A 20,150-nucleotide genomic window follows, 5' to 3' on the forward strand; every position below is an offset into this window, starting at 1 on the left:
TTCTATGGGATTTTGTGGGTAGTTGTTCCTTGTTTAGCTGTGTACCTGACAAGACTGTTATCGTCTTTATTTCTGTATACGTGTGTTTTGTTTTGGTTATCCTTCTTTCTGCCGAATAAAAGAAGATGAGTATACACATTCCCGCTGCATTTTGGTCTAATCCCTACGACACACGTGACAATTGTTTAAAACAACTAGCTAAAAGTTAGGGTTTTAGTAGTTCTCAATAAGCAAAAAAAACAAAACAATGAAACCTCTTAAATACCACAAACAACATTATAAGCATTGTTTAAAACAATTAACAGATTACTTTAGAGTACATATGCTTCCTACATACGTATACTATATGCATATGTCATTTTCCACCAAGGGTCAATAACAGCAGGCAGACGAGCCTGCCATGGCAAATAACTACGGTAGCAAAAAGCTAAGTACTGGAATACACAAGATAGCACTCAAGTTAGCCTGCTTCGGCCTATGGATGGATCCACCTTGTCTGTCGTGTCAAGTGCAATTATAAACAATTACAGTATATTGACATATCATAGCATGACAAACACGATAGCTTTTCTATGTAAACTAACAGAATCTGACACGCACTTATATTTTACAGCCGCGCTAGCTGTATCCTATGAAACTGGCATTTATCCTCCACAACTACTAAAGACCACACTGCCATTTCTCTTTCCCACCATTTCCCCCTGCACTGAACCACACCACGGCCTGACTCTAGAGCTCCAGGGTTCTCCAAGGGGAAGGGGGACTCACGTCGAGGTGCTCCAGGGTGAAGATGACGGGGTCGGACACAAACACGCGGCTGGACTCCTTGGTGATGGAGGCGGCCAGGATGTGTGAGTTGACGGTCAGGTCTGAAAGGTTACGTCCTCCTCCTCCTCGGAGCGTGGCGTTCTCTGTACTGAGGAACCGGCCCAGGTGCTTATAGAGGACAAACACCAGCTTGGCCACACCTGGGAAAAAATACACTACAATAAGATTTATGGTGGCATTGTGAACGTATAAAATTGCTTCTAATTTCTATACTTCAGCCACTGTCACAGTGCAGGGCAATGCTCCTTCAGTATGATCACATTCATTCATTTTATTCATACATTTCTTCCCCCCTTTGTTACCGTTTTTACTGTTGACTTTGACTGTGTTTGCAGATAGCTGAATGGAGGCTCCAACCTTGCTGGTCTGGGGGAACCTGAAGTCCTGCATCTGGCCATCAGTACTGAGCACATACACATCCAGCACTAAAAGTGGATGAGGAGAGGGGGAGGTAGCGGGAGAGGAGCAGGAGGAGACGGAGAGAGGGGGAAGAGGAGGAGAGGGGAAGAAGGGAACGGTAGTGGTATACATAACTGATAGGTCAAGTTTCAATAGTAACACACCGTTTTTAATAGAGCTCCGACATAAAGGTTGCGAAGTGTGAAAGAAGGGAGGAACCAGATCAAGTGTTCCAGCTAGAAATTCCAATCTCATTGTCAATATCCCATCCAGCACTATTTACTATAAAAAAGATCTGAGCTGCTTCCCGTAACCCTGGCCTACAGAGCTCCTTATGGAGAGAGAGAAAGAGAGAGAGCATAGCACCATCCAACCTGCTGAAGCATGAATGTCAAATATTCATAAGATAAAAAATATCATTGGGCTTTTTCTTCCCCCTGTGGGTTCAGATAACTCTGGCCTTGCCAGTGAGCAAATCTCTGAAAAGCCTGCTAGATTCCTGCAGCAAACCCCCTGCCCTCTCTCTTGCTCTCTCTATCCCTCCCTCTCTCTCCTCTCCGTTGTTCTGTGCCAGCTGCCGGATGGCTCTCTCTCTCTCTCTCTTTGATGTGTGAAATTACGGAGGGGTCAGGAGGACGCACGTATCAGCACACTCCCTCCTGTCAGAACCAGCCTCAACTTCCTCACCACAGATCGCTTTTGACACACAGAGATGAGGAATTGTTCTCCCTCTGACATTTTTTCTCCTTTCCTTCGCTTCCTTCCTTCTTTCTCTCTTTCGGTCTATCCTAAACCCCCCCCCCTTACCCCTCCCTTTTCTCTCCTCCTGCCCTTGACGTTCGCCTCAAGGTGCCATTTGTGTTTCAGCCTGAATCAGGAAACTATGTTAATTAGGAGTAAGGATCCTTTTGGGCTTCTCTCCTACTGCTCATCAGGCGAGCTGCAGAGAAGACTGTCCCGGGGCCTCAGTTCTCACATAGCATTGTCAGAGGAGATTGGGAAAGTTCTACTAGCTATATTACTACTAGTAGAAATACTATTTTATAAAAAATAAAAAAAATGTAATCTGTTGTTGAGGCCCTGTGTGCTAAACGCACATAAACAGAGCCTGTTTGCAATGATTAACTATACATGGCGTGTATAGGCAAATTATTATATTTTGCATTAGCAGGCTGCAGTACATCTGTTTTTTGTTATCCGCTTGTAATTACCATTTACTGACAAAGGGTTAAGGCAGGGTTCGAGGACATAGCTACCGTATAGAATACACTATATATACAAAAGTATGTGGACACCCCTTCAAATGAGTGGAGTCGGCTATTTCAGCTACACCCGTTGCTGACAGGTTTATAAAATCGAGCACACAGCCATGCTATCTCCATAGACAAACACTGGCAGTAGAATGGCCTTACTGAAGAGCTCAGTGACTTGCAATGTGGCACCGTCATAGGATGCCATGTTTCCAGCAAGTCAGTTTGTCAAATTTCTGCCCTGCTAGAGTTGCCCTGTCAACTGTAAGTGCTGTTATTGTGAAGTGGAAACGCCTATGTGCAACAACGGCTCAGACTCGAAATGGTAGGCCACACAAGCCCACAGAGCGGGACCGCCGATTGCTGAAGCGTGTAGCGAGTAAAAATTGTCTGTCCTTGGATGCAACACTCACTACCAAGTTCCAAACGGCCTCTGAAAGCAACGTCAGCACAATAACTGTTCGTCGGGAGCTTCATAAAATGGGTTTCCGTGGCCGAGCATCCGCACACAAGCCTAACATCACCATGCGCAATGCCAAGCATTGGAGTGGTGTAAAGCTCGCCACCTTTGGACTGGAGCAGTGGAAATGCGTTCTCTGGAGTGATTAATCACGCTTCACCATCTGGTAGTCCGACGGACAAATCTGTGTTTGGCGAATGCCAGGAGAACACTACTTGCCCCAATGCATAGTGCCAACTGTAAAGTTTAGTGGATGAGGAATATTGGTCTGGGGCTGTGGTTCATGGTTCGGACTAGGCTAAGGGAAATCTTAACACTACAACATACAATGACATTCTAGACGATTCTGTGCTTCCAACTTTGTGGAAACAGTTTGGGGAAGGCCCTTTCCTGTTTCAGCATAACAATGCCCCCGTGCACAAAGCGAGGTCCATACAGAAATGGTTTGTCGAGATCAGTGTGGAAAAACTTGACTGGCTTGCACAGAGCCCTGACCTTAACCCCATCGAACACCTTTGGGATGAATTGGAACGCCAACTGATCATGATTTTGGAATGAGATGCTCGATGCGCAGGTGTCCACATACTTTTGGTCATGTACTGTATCAAATGATTCAATTGATTTTCCATGAGAAGACCAGACAGTTCATCTTGCAGAACAAATTCAATGCCCCTACTTAACTATGCAAGAAAAAGGCAGCGGGGAACTCATAACCATGGCAACAAAGAGGCTTGTGTAGGGAAAATGACAGTTCACTGCACAAAGCTGACTTAAATGAATGAGATCACATTGCTAATAAACTGCCTGTGAGAACATATTAGCTTGCCTGGCGCTGAGCGAGACATCAAACCTCCTACTGTGACTTCAACTAAATTTGGTCTTTCTAAAAACCACTTTGCCTCTCTCCTGGAGGAATAGCTGTCCAGGTTCTTGTCTAGAATGAATAAGCCCATGGAAAAGAAGCCCTGAGGTCTAGCAGAAGTATGTTTCTACAGAATGGTTGTGAATGTTAACTTCCACTTCCTTGAACATAACAAACTGTAGAAAAAAAGGCAATTTTAGTACTGAGGTCAAAGTAATTTTCTTCCAAGACAGGGGGAGATAATACAAAGGAAAATAATCATTAAAACTGTGGATTGTAACTGGCAGACGTGTCTGTCTAGTTTTTCCTTTTTATGAGTGATGGGCAGGGGGGGTAGAAAAAAAAAAACATACTTATGTTGTCTGCAGGCACTTTGACTACAGCGGGCTCAATCAGGTTGTCGGCAAGGATGAAGGCTCCTTCCTCCAGGGTATCCAGTAACATGGTGGCGGCGTGCGTTTGCTCCGTGGAATTCATGTCTTCCCAGGACTTCAGGGCTTCCGGCCTCAGGAGGTTGTCAACCGTATCCACAATGGCCTGTATCCGTGGAAACAAGTCAAATGTCAGACCTTTGTCGCTTTAAAAAAAATGGATACCTCATAACTTCTACTCATGCCTGCAGCATACAGGCAGAAAGGGGGCAAGAAAAGCATATGATGCTGATGGCAAGTAAGGACAAGCGACAACCAAAAAATTCAACAAATACGGTCACTGGAATTAAAAGATGATATGAAGATTCATTCAAATTAAAACATCACTTAAAGATGGCATGGTGGTCACAGAATAAAAACTACAGGATGTTGTCTCCCCACTTTCCTGGTTTAGACCCATTTATTTTCTTTTGAATAACAAAACTGTGCCAGAGGGGAAGTTCAAACACAAACCAAATGTTTTTCAAATGAATGGAGCAGTTATTCCACAATAGTACTCTCTCAGTTCCTGTTCTTTAACATCTTATTTTTCCCAAAGAGCAATTATCTTTCCTCTTCGCTAACAATAAATATATTCCATAACAGGATCTGGTCATTATGGCCTTGAAATGTGCAGCTTTTCCTTCCTAGAGGGGAAAATGTTATCAAGAAAATGAATCCATTTGTTTCATGGGTAGCAGGCAAAGTAAAGAAGGGCATAATTCTGCTTGTTTTCAATGGCAATCCTTTCATTTCCTGCTTGGCTGATAAGCAGTAAGTAAGCAAAACATTCCAAACCCTCACGAGAAAAAGTATCAAATGTTGATCAAAATGGAGGTCACTGTGACCCTGTGCAGGAGAGTTCACAACTTCCATGTACCTTAGCATATTTATCTATATCATATCCACACAGCAGCGCTAACGCTAGCCCCATTGATGACTCCCATGTAGCTTATCTGCAGTGCATTTGGAAAGTATACAGACCCCTTCTCTTTTTCCACATTTTGTTACATCTTTATTCTAAAATGGATTAAATATCTTTTTTTGTTATCAATCTACACTCAATACCCCATAATGACAAAGCAAAAACAGTTTTTTAGACAAATTTGCTACATTTATTAAACAGAAATACCATATTCACATTTATTTAACTAGGCAAGTCAGTTAAAAGAACAAATTCGTATTTACGATGATGGCCTAGGAACCGTGGGTTAACTGCCTTGTTCAGGGGCAGAACGACAGATTTGTACCTTGTCAGCTCGGGGATTCGATTTTGCAACCTTTCGGTTACTAGTCCAATGCTCTAACCACTAGGCTACGCTGCCGCCCCACATACAGTACAAGTCAAAAGTTTGGACACACCTACTCATCCCAGGGATCGTCTTTATTTTTGCTATTTTCGACATTGTAGAATAATAGTGAAGACATAAAAACTAAGAAATAATAATACAATATTGAATCATGTAGTAAGCAAAAAAGTGCTAAACAAAAATATTTTATATTTGAGATCTTCAAAGTTTGCCTTGATGACAGCTTTGCACATTCTTGGCATTCTCTCAACCAACATCATGAGGTAGTCACCTGGAATGCATTTCAATTAACAGGTGTGCCTTCTTAAAAGTTAATTTGTGGAATTTCTTTCCTTCTTAATGCATTTGAGACAATCAGTTGTGTTATAGGGCTCCCGAGTGGCGCAGCGGTCTTGCCTCTTGCATTTCAGTGCAAGAGGCGTCACTACAGTCCCTGGTTTGAATCCAGGCTGTATCACAACCAGCCGTGAATGGGAGTCCCATAGGGTGGCACACAATTGGCCCAGCATCGTCTGGGTTTTGCCGGGGTAGGCCGTCATTGTAAATAAGAATTTGTTCTGAACAGACTTGCCTAGTTAAATTAAAACAAAAATTGTTGTGACAAGGTAGGGGTGGTATACAGAAGATAACACTATTTGGTAAAAGATCAAGTCCATATTATGTCAAGAACAGCTCAAATAAGCAAAGAGAAACAACAGTCCATCATTACTTTAAGACATGAAGGTTAGTCAATACGGAACATTTCAAGAGCTTTTAAAGTTTCTTCAAGTGCAGACACTAAAACTAAGCGCTATGATGAAACTGGCTCTCATGAGGACCCCCACAGGAAAGGAAGACACAGAGTTACCTCTACTGCAGAGGATGTTCATTAGAGTTAACTGCACCTCAGATTGCAGCCCAAATAAATGCTTCAGAGTTCAAGTGACAGACACATCTCAACATCAAATGTTCAGAGGAGACTGCGTGAATCAGGCCTTCATGGTCGAATTGCTGGAAAGAAACCACTACTAAAGGACAACAATAATAAGAAGAGACTTGCTTGGGCCAAGAAACACAAGCAATGGACATTAGACCAGTGGAAATCTGTTTTTTGGTCTGATGAGTCCAAATTTTTGATTTTTGGTTCCAACCGCCGTGTCTTTGTGAAACGCAGAGCAGGTGAACGGATGATCTCCGCATGTGTGGTTCCCACCATGAAGCAATGGGAGGTGTGATGGTATGGGGGTGCTTTGCTGGTGTCACTGTCAGTGATTTATTTTGAATTCAAGGCACACTTAACCAGCATGGCTACCACATCATTCTCCAGTGATACGCCATTCCTTTTTGATTGCGCTAAGTGGCACTATCATTTGTTTTTCAACAGGACAATGGCCCAGCACACCTCCAGGCTGTGTAAGGGCTATTTGACCAAGAAGGAGAGTGATGGAATGCTGCATCAGATGACCTGGCCTGTACAATCACCTGACCTCAACCCAATTGAGATGGTTTGGGATGAGTTGGATCGCAGAGTGAAGGAGAAGCAGCCAACAAGTGCACAGCATATGTGTGAACTCCTTCAAGAATGTTAGAAAAGCATTCCAGGTGAAGCTGGTTGAGAGAATGCTAAGACTGTGCAAAGCTGTCATCAAGGCAAAGGGTGGCTACTTTGAAGAATCTAAAATATATTTAGAATTGGTTAACTCTTTTTTGGGTTCCATTTGTGTTATTTCATAGTTTTGATGTCTTCACTATTATTCTACAATGTAGAAAATAGAAAAAACAAACCCTTGAATGAATAGGTGTTTCTAATCTTTTGACTGGTACTGTATTTACAATTGAAATTTAGCTCAGGTGCATCCTGTTTTGATTGATAATTCTTGAGATATTTCTACAACTTGATTGGAGTCCACCTGCGCTAAATTGAATTAATTGGACATCATTTGGAAAGATGCACACCTGTCTATATTAGGTCCCACAGTTGACAGTGCATGTCAGAGCAAAAACCAAGCGATGAGGTCGAAGGAATTGTCTGTAGAGCTCCAAGACAGGATTATGTTGAGGCACAGATCTGGGGAAGGGTACCAAAACATGTATGCAGCATTGAAGGTCCCCAAGAACAAAGTGGCCTCCATCATTCTTAAAATGAAGATGTTTGGAACCACTAAAACTCTTCCTAGAGCTGGCCGCCCGGCCAAACTGAACAATCAGAGGAGAAGGGCCTTGGTCAGGAAGGTGAACAATAACCCGATGGTCACTCTGAGTTCTAGACTTTCTCTGTGGAGACGGGAGAACCTTCCAGAAGGACAACTATCTCTGCAGCACTCCACCAATCAGGCCTTGATGGTAGAGTGTCCAGACGGAAGCCACTCCTCAGTAAAAGGCACGTGACAGCCTGCTTGGAGTTTGCCAAAATGCATCAAAGGACTCTCAGACCATGAGAAACAAGATTCTCTAGTCTGATGAAACCAAGATTGAACTCTTTCGCCTGAATATCAAGCGTGACGTCTGGAGGAAACCTGGCACCATCCCTATGGTGAAGCATGGTGGTGGCAGCATCATGCTGTGGGGATGTTTTTCAGCGGCAGGGACTGGAAGACTAGTCGGGATCAAGGGAAAGATGAACAGAGCACAGTACAGAGAGATCCTTAATAAAAACCTGCTCCAGAGCGCTCAGGACCTCAGACTGGGGCGAAGGTTCACCTTCCAAAAGGACAACGACCCTAAGCACACAGCCAAAACAATGCAGGAGTGGCTTCAGGACAAGTCTCTTAATGTCCTTGAGTGGCCCAGCCAGAGCCCGGACTTGAATCCGATCAAACATCTCTGGAGAGACCTGAAAAAGCTGTGCAGCAATGCTTCCCATCCAACCTGGCAGAGATTGAGAGGCTCTGCAGAGAAGCATGGGAATAACTCCCCACATTCAGGTGTGCCAAGCTTGTAGCGTCATACCCAAGAAGCCTCGAGGTGGTAATTGCTGCCGAAGGTGCTTCAACAAGGTACTGAGTAAAGGGGCTGAATACTTATATAAAAGTGATATCAGTTTTTTTACATTTGCTAAAATAAAATAAAAAACAATTTTTGCTTTGTCATTATGGGGCATTGTGGTTAGATTGATGAGGGAGAATTTTTTGTTGCGATTTTAGAATAAGGCTGTAACGTAACAAAATATGGAAAAAGGGGGTCTGAATACTTTGCGAATGCACTGTATATCCATTCTCACACAGCAGCACTAACGCTAGCCCATTGATGACTCCCATATAGCTGATATCCATACCCACACAGCAGCGCTACCCCCACAGATAAACATATCCATCAGCATAATTTCCCCACAAATCCATATCAACCCATGACCCGATAAACCAGTGACAATTTAACCACAGGTGACATTAACCACAGCAGAGGCCCAGGCTACACTATAGTGGTAATTAGCCAATAACAACAGTCACTCAATGTACCAATTAGTGCAAAGCTGTGATTATCATCCACACACACACTAATTGACCATAGGCACAATTACCCTTTTGTCTGGATTAACCAGTGGGGCGAATAAACACCGTAGCCCCTCGCTATCAAACCAGACTGATGATTAACCAATCACCACAACAAGTAAACCAACCACATGGCTGGCTACCATTATTACCTAGAGCTAAGTCAGAGTTGGATAGGTTAGGATAGGAAGAGATAGAAGGAGTCAGAGTAGCAGTAGTGATTTCAGGGCTAGGGCCGTTACACCCCAGACAAACAAATCAACACTCAATGGGTCCATCCTCCTGGTGAGTACCCCCTTCCTTGTAGGCATGAAGAATGAGGAACAAAAAAGAAATACAAATAATCAATGTCTTTAATTTGTGGCAGCGTTAAGAAGAAAGAAAAAAAACCTCTGTTCTGATTGAGTCCTCTTTAATAAATATAATTCTCGCCTGGGTGGCGGTCCCACCACACACCAATCACAAGGGTGTTACCCAAGATGCCCTACAGTGAGCTGGAAATGCTTGGGTGGTGGTGGTGCTGACTTCACTTACATTGCCTATTGATGAATAAAGAAGACAGACACCCTTAAATCAAGTTGACGGTGACATGCAGTGTATCCCAATTTCTCACAGTAAAAGAGACCTCAGTAAAAACAGCCCTAACTCATGGTGAAGAATGCTCCCACCAGTCAAACATAGAGACTAAAGAGAGAGACAGAGGTCTGAGACGGCTGGTTTGTTTCGTGCAAGGCAGGCCCACTGTGTGTTTACGCCAGAACCGCTTCTTTCAACAGGACCTGCTCTCAGATTATAAACTCTGAGGAAAGGAAAATGGCATGGAGAGAGAAAGGAATGAAAAGACCCAACAAATCCTGTATGAACACAAACACATTAATGGGACTGAAAATGAATCCATCAAACAAACACAAAAATTGGCACTTTTGTCAGCGAGAGGAGGAACAAGGAGAGGCTGGAAATGGTAAAGCGTAAGCAAGTGAAAAACTGAGTACACTGCCACTTTGATCAAACTTCTGGCTGACAGGGAGCTACAATTACGGCCGTGGGAAGGCAATTACTCATACAACGCACAAAGAGGGAGGGGAATAGAGAGAGATAAGAGATAGGAGAGATATTGACTTATAGACAGACAGGCAGAGATATTGACAGACAGACCAGGCAGGCAGATCGACAGACCAGACAGACTGGTGAGTTGAGGGGTAGAGAGATAGATGGACATACCGTCAGGCTAGCAGACACACAGGCAGATAGACAGGCTGGCAGATGCACAAGCAGAGAATCACAGACAGACAGACACCAATGTTTCATGCTACTGAGCATATTGTGGATACTTTAAGAGTCAAAGGTGTCTATGTGGAACCAGCAGATATACAGTACCTTCATATATGCCCTGCAAGTCCTCTCTCTCTTTTGAAGCTTTTTAACACAAAGTGAGGATTAAGAACAAGAGGCATACTATTAGGAAGCAAAGAGCTTGGAGGGAAAAGGAGGTTAGTCTATGTCTTTAGAATACAGATATCCTAAAATACACCACTTACCCCACTTGAATCAGGATGGAAATGATAATATATAAACCTCATGTTAGGTAGATGAAATAAGAAGCTCACTGTATATTATGCAGCATTCTAAAATGTATTTCGGAAGATGTATCTAGCTTACATAACTACAAGGGCTTGGCCGGCCAAGACAGAGCTGTACAGCATAGCGTTGTAGATGGGGAATCGCTGAGATAAAATTCCTACGCTTTGCATTAACCTGTTGGGTCTAGGGGGCAGCATTTGCACGTCTGGATAAAAAAAATGTACCCGATTTAATCTGGTTACTAATCCTACCCAGTAACTAGAATATGCATATACTTATTATATATGGATAGAAAACACTCTAAAGATTCTAAAACTGTTTGAATGGTGTCTGTGAGTATAACAGAACTCATTTGGCAGGCAAAACCCTGAGACATTTTCTGACAGGAAGTGGATACCTGATGTGTTGTATTGACTTTAAACCTATCCCATTGAAAAACACAGGGGCTTAGGAATATTTTGGCACTTCCTATTGCTTCCACTAGATGTCACCAGCCTTTACAAAGTGTTTTGAGTCTTCTGGAGGGAGATCTGACCGAACAAGAGCCATGGAACGATGATGGCCCATTAGACACCTGGCGCGAGTTCATGTTGGGTACCCTCGTTCCAATACGTTATAAAAGAGTATGCATTCGTCCACCTTGAATATTATTCATGTTCTGGTTAAAAAAGGCCCTAATGATTTATGCTATACAACGTTTGACATGTTTGAACGAACGGAAATATATTTTTTCCCCTCGTTCATGACGAGAAGTCCGGCTGGCTTACATCATGTGCTAACGAGACGGAGATTTTTGGACATAAATGATGAGCTTTTTTGAACAAAACTACATTCGTTATGGACCTGTGATACCTGGAAGTGACATCTGATGAAGAGAATCAAAGGTAATGGATTATTTACATAGTATTTTCGATTTTAGATCTCCCCAACATGACGTCTAGTCTGTATCGCAACGCGTATTTTTCTGGGCGCAGTGCTCAGATTATTGCAAAGTGTGATTTCCCAGTAAGGTTATTTTTAAATCTGGCAAGTTGATTGAGTTCAAGAGATGTAAATCTATAATTCTTTAAATGACAATATAATATTTTACCAATGTTTTCTAATTTTAATTATTTAATTTGTGACGCTGACTTGACTGCCGGTTATTGGAGGGAAACGATTTCCTCAACATCAATGCCATAGTAAAACGCTGTTTTTGGATATAAATATGAACTTGATAGAACTAAAAATGCATGCATTGTCTAACATAATGTCCTAGGAGTGTCATCTGATGGAGATTGTAAAAGGTTAGTGCATCATTTTAGCTGGTTTTATGGTTTTGGTGACCCTGTCTTTGACTTGACAAAACATTACACACAACTCTTGTAAATGTACTGTCCTAACATACTCTAAATTTATGCTTTCGCCGTAAAACCTTTTTGAAATCGTAAAACGTGGTTAGATTAAGGAGATGTTTATCTTTCAAATGGTGTAAAATAGTTGTATTTTTGAAAAATTTGAATTTTGACATTTATTTGGATTCAAATTTGCCGCTCTTGAAATGCACCTGCTGTTGATGGAGTGCACCACGGGTGGCACGCTAGCGTCCCACCTAGCCCCAAGAGGTTAACGATGCTGTCATGACGTTGGCCTGTGGGTAAGGTTTATGACCCCCCCATAAATACCTTTCTCCTTTTCCTCTCTTGACTCTACTGAAGGACTCTTGAAAAGCCTTTGTTAAACACAGAGAGTCGGGGAAGATCAAAAGGTGGGGGGAAAGGAACCATATTTTGGTAATCCAACCAGTTGAAAATATGCGTTGGTACTTAATGAATATGATGTCAGTTCGGTTGTCATCTGAGACATTCTTATTAATGATATGATGACATAAACTATATCGTGGAAAGTCTACACATTATAGTTATCAGATTCACATGGAATTGGTGTGTAATTTAAATGTTTAAATATGAAACTATTTCTGAAAAGATGAAATGTAATTTTAGCTTCCAAATGAGAGAAGTGGGTTTTCATAAGGTTAGAGCTCTGCTCAATCGGTGGCCCGCCCCTGTGAAGAGACATGGGTTATAAACTATGAAACACACCCTTCTCTCCCTCCACTATATAAGCCCTTGACGAAAATGTAACCTGTTCCGAGTACGCAAGGCCTGCAGCCTCTGCGTTAAAAGGGCGAATAACTTGCTGTTCCGGGTACATTAGGGCGATGGTCCGATGTCAGAAGGATTCAGATAATAAGCTGTTCCGAGGATGTGAGGATGACGGTCCCACGTTAAAAGGACTAACATGTCAACTACAGAACTAAGCCAACCTCAGCGTGAGCTTTGGTTGCGAATGGTATGAACTTTGAACTCTTATTCACTACAGAAGTGATACCTCCTAGCCGTTGAGTTAGCAGCGGCCACTGTAAACGTGGGCTAGGAAAGGACGGACAAAGGATCTCTCCTAACAAACAACACGACAACTGCCAAGTAGCCAGTTTACCACCAGAGACATTCTTCCGAGGACAGGAAGATATCTGTTGGGCAACATGGCTTTCCATCTACAACCAACCTATTGAGGCGCAGCTCAGAGTAAATATTTATTGCATTTTCCTTTCCCAAATGGGCAGTAATTTAGAATGCATAAGATACTGTATTTACGATAGCATAGCTTCTCCCTTTGTTCCTCAGTCTTCCCGCTCTTTCACTCAAACCCAACCCCCTTTCCTTTGTGTAACCAGCCGTCATGTCGGCTCCGTCCACCAGGGACGTTTTCTGTATGACATAATTTGCATTCTGTGTATATGTAATTCTGTGTGATTATTTAGGTATTTAGTAAATAAATAATTAAACCAAAGTTTGTATTGCTGATTCAACTTGTAAGCCAGGGTTTGTGAAGATAATCAAGAATTTACAACTTTCAGATGAGACTGAAATAAGGTGACGATTAATATTGACTGCTATTGATGTAAAATATTACTAGGTCTTTAAGAGTTTATTCGGAAGATAACAGCTCTATAAACACTCTTTCGGGGTGCCCCGACTTTCTAGTTAATTACATTTACATGATTTGCTTAATCAGGTCATATTAATTACAGAGAAAGGATTTTATAGAATAGCATGTCATATCACTTAATCCGGCATAGCCAAAGACACGTCAATGCTTTATAAAGCACTGAAAAAATAAACAAAGCAGGAGATGGTCATTTGGATTCTAGGGCACTGAGGTTATAACAGTATGCCGGCTTTGGGTTTTATTGTCGAGCCTTTTGTTGAATGGTCTCCGTCTCAGTCAAAGGAAACCGCTTCATTATTCCCACAGCTAGCTACATCGTGGCTGCAGGAGTATAGTACTGTGCAGTTTTAAGAGAGTACAGCCAGAACATAGACAGAAAGATTCAGTCTAGGACTAGCTAACCCAAAAGTAACAAAGACAACACTACCCTGGTGCCTTTTGGTCCAAATCATTTCACTTTTAGGTTCTGAATAGCACTGTAAAACTAATTCATTTCTCCATATGACCGTCTCCAGGGGTGCAACTTTGGTTTTAGAAGTTGGTGAGGGTGGAGAGGAGTTATTCTTTGTGTTGGCTAGCGGGGGGCTGCTATCCATCAGCTCTAAGTCAGAGCTGCCAGGTGAGAAGGCTGCGTTTACCCAGTAATTACTAAGAAGAGGTGGGGCTGGAAGAATGAGCTTCCTCCCTCTCCACAGCCACAGCTCCCCATATGGGCTGGGCCGGCCTCTCCTCCCCCTCCTCCCCCTAACCTCACCTGGAAGGAGAAGTGTGGGGAGGGCTAATGAGTGGCTTAACCTATGTAGAGTCAAAGGTGGAGCAAAGGGAGGGCAGGAGAGGAGGAAATACTACCCACCCAGAGATATACGTACGTTTATACAGTGTACGGCTCTCGTACTAACTAGCCTACCTGGGGTCACATATACTCACATTTATGCACTCAAATCGTCTGCTAAATGACATAAATTGTTTTATATTACCTTGTTGAAGCTACGCCCAGCTGAGTCCTTTTCGCATAGCTCCTGGAGCTGAGCGTCCAGGATGTCCACCAGCTGCTCCATGAGACGCACTGATGAGCTGATGTCACCGGCGAACACTGGACCCTGCGTGTGGTGGGCCAGCTCATTGGCTAGGTTAGCTGCATTCTCCCCACTACGGATCTGGAGTTGGTGGAAAAAATGCAATATTAAAGGTCCTGTTTAAGCTTTTAATTACTTGTTTCCTACTAAATACTGTACCTGGTATGTTAACTATGTGCTAACAATGGATACATAAGCAATAAGTCAAGAGGGGGTGTTGTATATGGCCAATATACCACGGCTAAGGGCTGTTCTTAGGCACGACGCAACGCGGAGTGCCTGGACACAGTCCGTAGCCATGGCATATTGGCCATATACCACAAACCCTCGTGCCTTACTGCTATTATAAATTGGTTACCAAAGTAATTACAGCAGTAAAAATAAATGTTTTGTCATACCCGTGGTATACGGTCTGATATACCACGGCTGTCAGCCAATCAGCATTCAGAGCTCGAACCACCCAGTTTATAATACTGATTTAATGTGGATAAAGGAAGAAAACAGCACAGCAGGAAAAGGCTCATGGTCATTGGTGAAACATCTTTGGATGATAGGCATCACAGAGTCAGGTAATGTACAGGTAATGTATCACATACTGATTTAAACTCAAATCAATATTAATGCTGCTAGCTATAGCCCACAGAAAGCAATCCACAGTGTGCAAGAAAAATATAAAGACATGTGCATTAAATGTGTATTTTGTTTACATCTATAAGGCATTCAGTGGAATACAGTATATGTATGGGCAAGCCCCTTATTTAGTGTTGAAACCAACAAGATGCCATAAAATGACAGATACACCGTGCCCTTTCAGATAAAGTAGAAGAGGAAAGTTGACGTGTTTTATTCCTTCCCTCCCTGTCACCAGAGCCATCGGGGGGACATTGTTGACCAACCTTTTGTGCCACTTGAGTGACCCAGTGGGAGGTACAGTTGCTGAGGTCAGGTCCCTTTGGGTTCCAGGTCCCCCCTGCCACCGTGCAGAAGTAGGAGGCGATGCCTGGAGAAACACACAACAAAGACAACCATTACACAACCCTATTGTCTGTTTTTAATGTATGTGTGCATTTATTTGTGTACATTTTTGTAACGTTGCTGACCACTGCCATCGTGAACAGTTCTCTCTTGCAAAAGAGATTGCATCCCAATGAGTATAGCCTGTTTAAATAAAGGTTAAATCAAAATGTATTTAACAGAGGTTAGGCCAACTCTTCACCCTCCTACCATTCCTGTCCTCCTCTCAACATGTTTCTCAGGAAAAACAAACGACTGAGGTCAGCCGTGGTCAAAAAAGCAATGATGCAAAAAGTGGCTGACCAGTAGGAACCAGAAAGGTTGCCAGCTTTGTACTGTCTAACAGTGGACACTGAGCAGTGAGATATTCTCATACAGTTCATCTTTATACTGTAGGAATCATTGTCTGTCTTCTTATAGGCTAATTCAGTGGTATTCAAAGTTGGGGTTATGACAGGGGAACTGCAGTAGGTCCCCCCCAGTAGGTCCCCCCAAAAAATAAAAATAAAATGTATTAGGTACATTTATTTAATGCTTTCTTTTCATTTTGATACGAGATGAAAATTAAATAAATGTAAGGTTATTTGTTGATGTAAAAATCTTGAAAAATTGAATAGACCACTGGTCTAATTGCTGGTTGTCAATTAATAAAGTTGCCATTAGATGCTCTGTACTAGTGGAGGCTCCTCAGAGGAGGAAGAGGAGGACCATCCTCATTGAATTTTATAAAATAAATAAAAATGAAAACATTTACAAAGTTATCCTTTTTTAGATAAAACGATACTAAATATAATCACGTCACCAAATTATTTATAAAAACACACTATTTTGCAATGAAGGCCTACAGTAGATACCATGGTGTAGCCAGAGGACAGCTAGCTTCCGTCCTCCTCTGGGTACATCAACTTCAATACAAAACCTAGGAGGCTCATGGTTCTCATCCACTTCCATAGACTTACACAGCAATTATGACTTCTGGAAGACGTCCTCCAGCCTATCAGAGCTCTTGCAGCATGAACTGACATGTTGTCCACCCAATCAAAGGATCAGAGAATTAATCTAGTACTGAAAGCATAGCCTACAGCTAGCTAGCACTGCAGTGCATAAAATGTGGTGAGTAGTTGACTCATAGAGAGAGAAAGACAATACTTTAACAGTTTTGAACAAATTCATTTCTTCCAAAATGAAGGAGAAGCAAGAGAGAGAGTCATTTTTTCCCCTTTCAGTTTCACTTAGCTAGCAAATGCAGCTGGCTAGTTTAGCCTACTCAAACACCCTGCTCAAACAGAGGAATGCTATGTTTGTTAGCTGGCTATGACTATCCAACACAACACTGGAACTCTTCCAAGTTAAGGTAAGCATTTGGTATTACTCATTTATTACCACCAGGGCCTGCCGGTGTAAGTGCTAAACTGCTTACTGACTGTACACTAACGTCACTGCACAATTGTAGTTTAATTGTTGACTACGATGTTACTTTAGCTAATATGGTGACAACGATGTAGGCTGTGTGTAGCGGTTATGATATGGTTTGGCTTGTAAAGATTTTTTTGCCTGGTCACATACAGCTGGTCTTGTGTTGTGCATTGAAGTCCACAAGCGAAGGGAAAAGGTTAGAGGAGGAGAGCGCATAGATGCGAGAGAGAATAAAATGTGGCTGCTATGAAAGTGAACTATGTTTACATGTGATCAGGGATGTACAGTGAGGGGAAAAAGTATTTGATCCCCTGCTGATTTTGTACGTTTGCCCACTGACAAAGAAATGATCAGTCTATAATTTTAATGGTAGGTTTATATGAACAGTGAGAGACAGAATAACAAAAGAATCCAGAAAAACGCATGTCAAAAATGTTATAAATTGATTTGCATTTTAATGAGGGAAATAAGTATTTGACCCCCTCTCAATCAGAAAGATTTCTGTCTCCCAGGTGTCTTTTATACAGGTAACGAGCTGAGATTAGGAGCACACTCTTAAACGGAGTGCTCCTAATCTCAGTTTGTTACTTGTATAAAAGACACCTGTCCACAGAAGCAATCAATCAATCAGATTCCAAACTCTCCACCATGGCCAAGACCAAAGTGCTCTCCAAGGATGTCAGGGACAAGATTGTAGACCTACACAAGGCTGGAATGGCCTACAAGACCATCGCCAAGCAGCTTGGTGAGAAGGTGACAACAGTTGGTGTGATTATTCGCAAATGGAAGAAACACAGAAGAACTGTCAATCTCCCTCGGCCTGGGGCTCCATGCAAGATCTCACCTCGTGGAGTTGCAATGATCATGAGAACGGTGAGGAATCAGCCCAGAACTACACGGGAGGATCTTGTCAATGATCTCAAGGCAGCTGGGACCATAGTCACCAAGAAAACAATTGGTAACTGTAACGACTGTCTTGAAGAGGGAACCAAGGTGCAGCAGAGGATGTGTTCATCATTAGAGTTTTAATTCAAATAAACAAGAGAACACTACAAAATGAACAAAAAAACGACAGCAAACAGTACCAGATTGCGAACACGCACCTCCATGCTAGTGCGGGGAGCTGGCCTGGGGCTCCATTCTTGCCCCGCAAAACTCCCCTTGTGCCCCTCCCTAAAAAATTCTTGGGGGTGCCTCCCGGTCTCCCTTACCTCGCCAGCCTTCTTCCGCTGCTTGGTCCTTTGTTGGTGGGTAATTCTGTAACGACTGAGGGAACCAAGGTGCAGCAGAGGATGTGTTCATCATTAGAGTTTTAATTCAAATAAACAAGAGAACACTACAAAATGAACAAAAAACGACAGCAAACAGTCCTGTGAGGAAAATACTCAAACAGAAACAATTACCCACAAACCCCAGTGACAAACAACTCCTACATATGTGACTCCCAATCATGAACAACGATTCCCAGCTGTTCCTGATCAGGAGTCACAAGACACACACCAGACTGCCACGTCCTGACCCCCAAACTACTACACCAGCTCCATCTGCTGGTCAGGACGTGACAGTACCCCCCCCTCAAGGTGCAGACCCCGGAATGCACCTAACCACAACAACAAAAAACCACCAACAAACAAAATCCCCAACAAAACCCTTAAACAGTAACCCTAAACAATAAGGGAGGGAAGGGAGGGTGGCTGCCGTCAACGACGGCACTGTGCTACACCCTCCCTCCCCAACCCACCTATCCTGGAGGCGGCTCAGGCTCTGGCCGTTCCAGGCAGTCGGGACAGTCTGGCAGCTCGGGGCCGTCGGGGCAGTCTGGCAGATCGGGACCGTCGGGGCAGTCTGGCAGCTCGGGACAGTCCGGGCAGTCTGGCAGCTCGGGACAGTCCGGGCAGTCTGGCAGCTCGGGACAGTCCGGGCAGTCTGGCAGCTCGGGACAGTCCGGGCAGTCTGGCAGCTCGGGACAGTCCGGGCAGTCTGGCAGCTCGGGACAGTCCGGGCAGTCTGGCAGCTCGGGACAGTCCGGGCAGTCTGGCAGCTCGGGACAGTCCGGGCAGTCTGGCAGCTCCGGCAGTTCAGGGCAGTCTGGCCACTCCGGCAGTTCAGGGCAGTCTGGCCACTCCGGCAGTTCAGGGCAGTCTGGCCACTCCGGCAGTTCAGGGCAGTCTGGCCACTCCGGCAGATCAGGGCAGTCTGGCCACTCCGGCAGATCAGGGCAGTCTGGCCACTCCGGCAGTTCAGGGCAGTCTGGCCACTCCGGCAGTTCAGGGCAGTCTGGCCACTCCGGCAGTTCAGGGCAGTCTGGCCACTCCGGCAGTTCAGGGCAGTCTGGCCACTCCGGCAGTTCAGGGCAGTCTGGCCACTCCGGCAGTTCAGGGCAGTCTGGCCACTCCGGCAGTTCAGCGCAGTCTGGCCACTCCGGCAGTTCAGCGCAGTCTGGCCACTCCGGCAGTTCAGCGCAGTCTGGCCACTCCGGCAGTTCAGCGCAGTCTGGCCACTCCGGCAGTTCAGCGCAGTCTGGCCACTCCGGCAGTTCAGCGCAGTCTGGCCACTCCGGCAGTTCAGCGCAGTCTGGCCACTCCGGCAGTTCAGCGCAGTCTGACCTCTCTGGCGACTGTTGACTGGCGGGCAGCTCTGACGACGACTGTTGACTGGCGGGCAGCTCTGACGACGACTGTTGACTGGCGGGCAGCTCTGACGACGACTGTTGACTGGCGGGCAGCTCTGACGACGACTGTTGACTGGCGGGCAGCTCTGACGAGCGACTGTTGACTGGCGGGCAGCTCTGACGACGACTATTGACTGGCGGGCAGCTCTGACGAGCGACTGTTGACTGGCGGGCAGCTCTGACGACGACTGTTGACTGGCGGGCAGCTCTGACGACGACTGTTGACTGGCGGGCAGCTCTGACCACGACTGTTGACTGGCGGGCAGCTCTGACCACGACTGTTGACTGGCGGGCAGCTCTGACCACGACTGTTGACTGGCGGGCAGCTCTGACGACGACTGTTGACTGGCGGGCAGCTCTGACGACGACTGTTGACTGGCGGGCAGCTCTGACGACGACTGTTGACTGGCGGGCA

At 44.3% G+C, this 20,150-nt stretch overlaps 1 protein-coding gene across 12 annotated transcripts in view; it reads right to left on the reverse strand.

Annotated features, from left to right (window-relative positions):
- The window catches only part of LOC106599757 (adhesion G protein-coupled receptor L2), a 126,082-nt gene that overhangs the window by 23,317 nt on the left and 82,615 nt on the right, over positions 1 to 20,150 (reverse strand). For 10 of the 12 annotated variants that reach the window (XR_001327565.2, XR_006769103.1, XM_014191055.2 and 7 more), the window contains 6 exons: positions 15,531 to 15,634; positions 14,536 to 14,715; positions 10,364 to 10,402; positions 4,153 to 4,336; positions 1,131 to 1,253; positions 769 to 968 (listed from right to left, as the gene is read on the reverse strand). Coding sequence is in view for 10 of the 12 variants with exons in the window: in XM_014191055.2 (XP_014046530.1) it covers positions 769 to 968; positions 1,131 to 1,253; positions 4,153 to 4,336; positions 10,364 to 10,402; positions 14,536 to 14,715; positions 15,531 to 15,634 (830 nt within the window). In the remaining 2 variants the exon portion in view is untranslated. The remainder of the gene's footprint in view (positions 1 to 768; positions 969 to 1,130; positions 1,254 to 4,152; positions 4,337 to 10,363; positions 10,403 to 14,535; positions 14,716 to 15,530; positions 15,635 to 20,150) is intronic. The other 2 variants (XM_014191057.2, XM_014191059.2) reach the window with 1 other exon arrangement.

This window comes from Salmo salar, chromosome ssa03 (assembly GCF_905237065.1).
Source record: "Salmo salar chromosome ssa03, Ssal_v3.1, whole genome shotgun sequence".
NCBI classification, from domain to species: domain Eukaryota; kingdom Metazoa; phylum Chordata; class Actinopteri; order Salmoniformes; family Salmonidae; genus Salmo; species Salmo salar.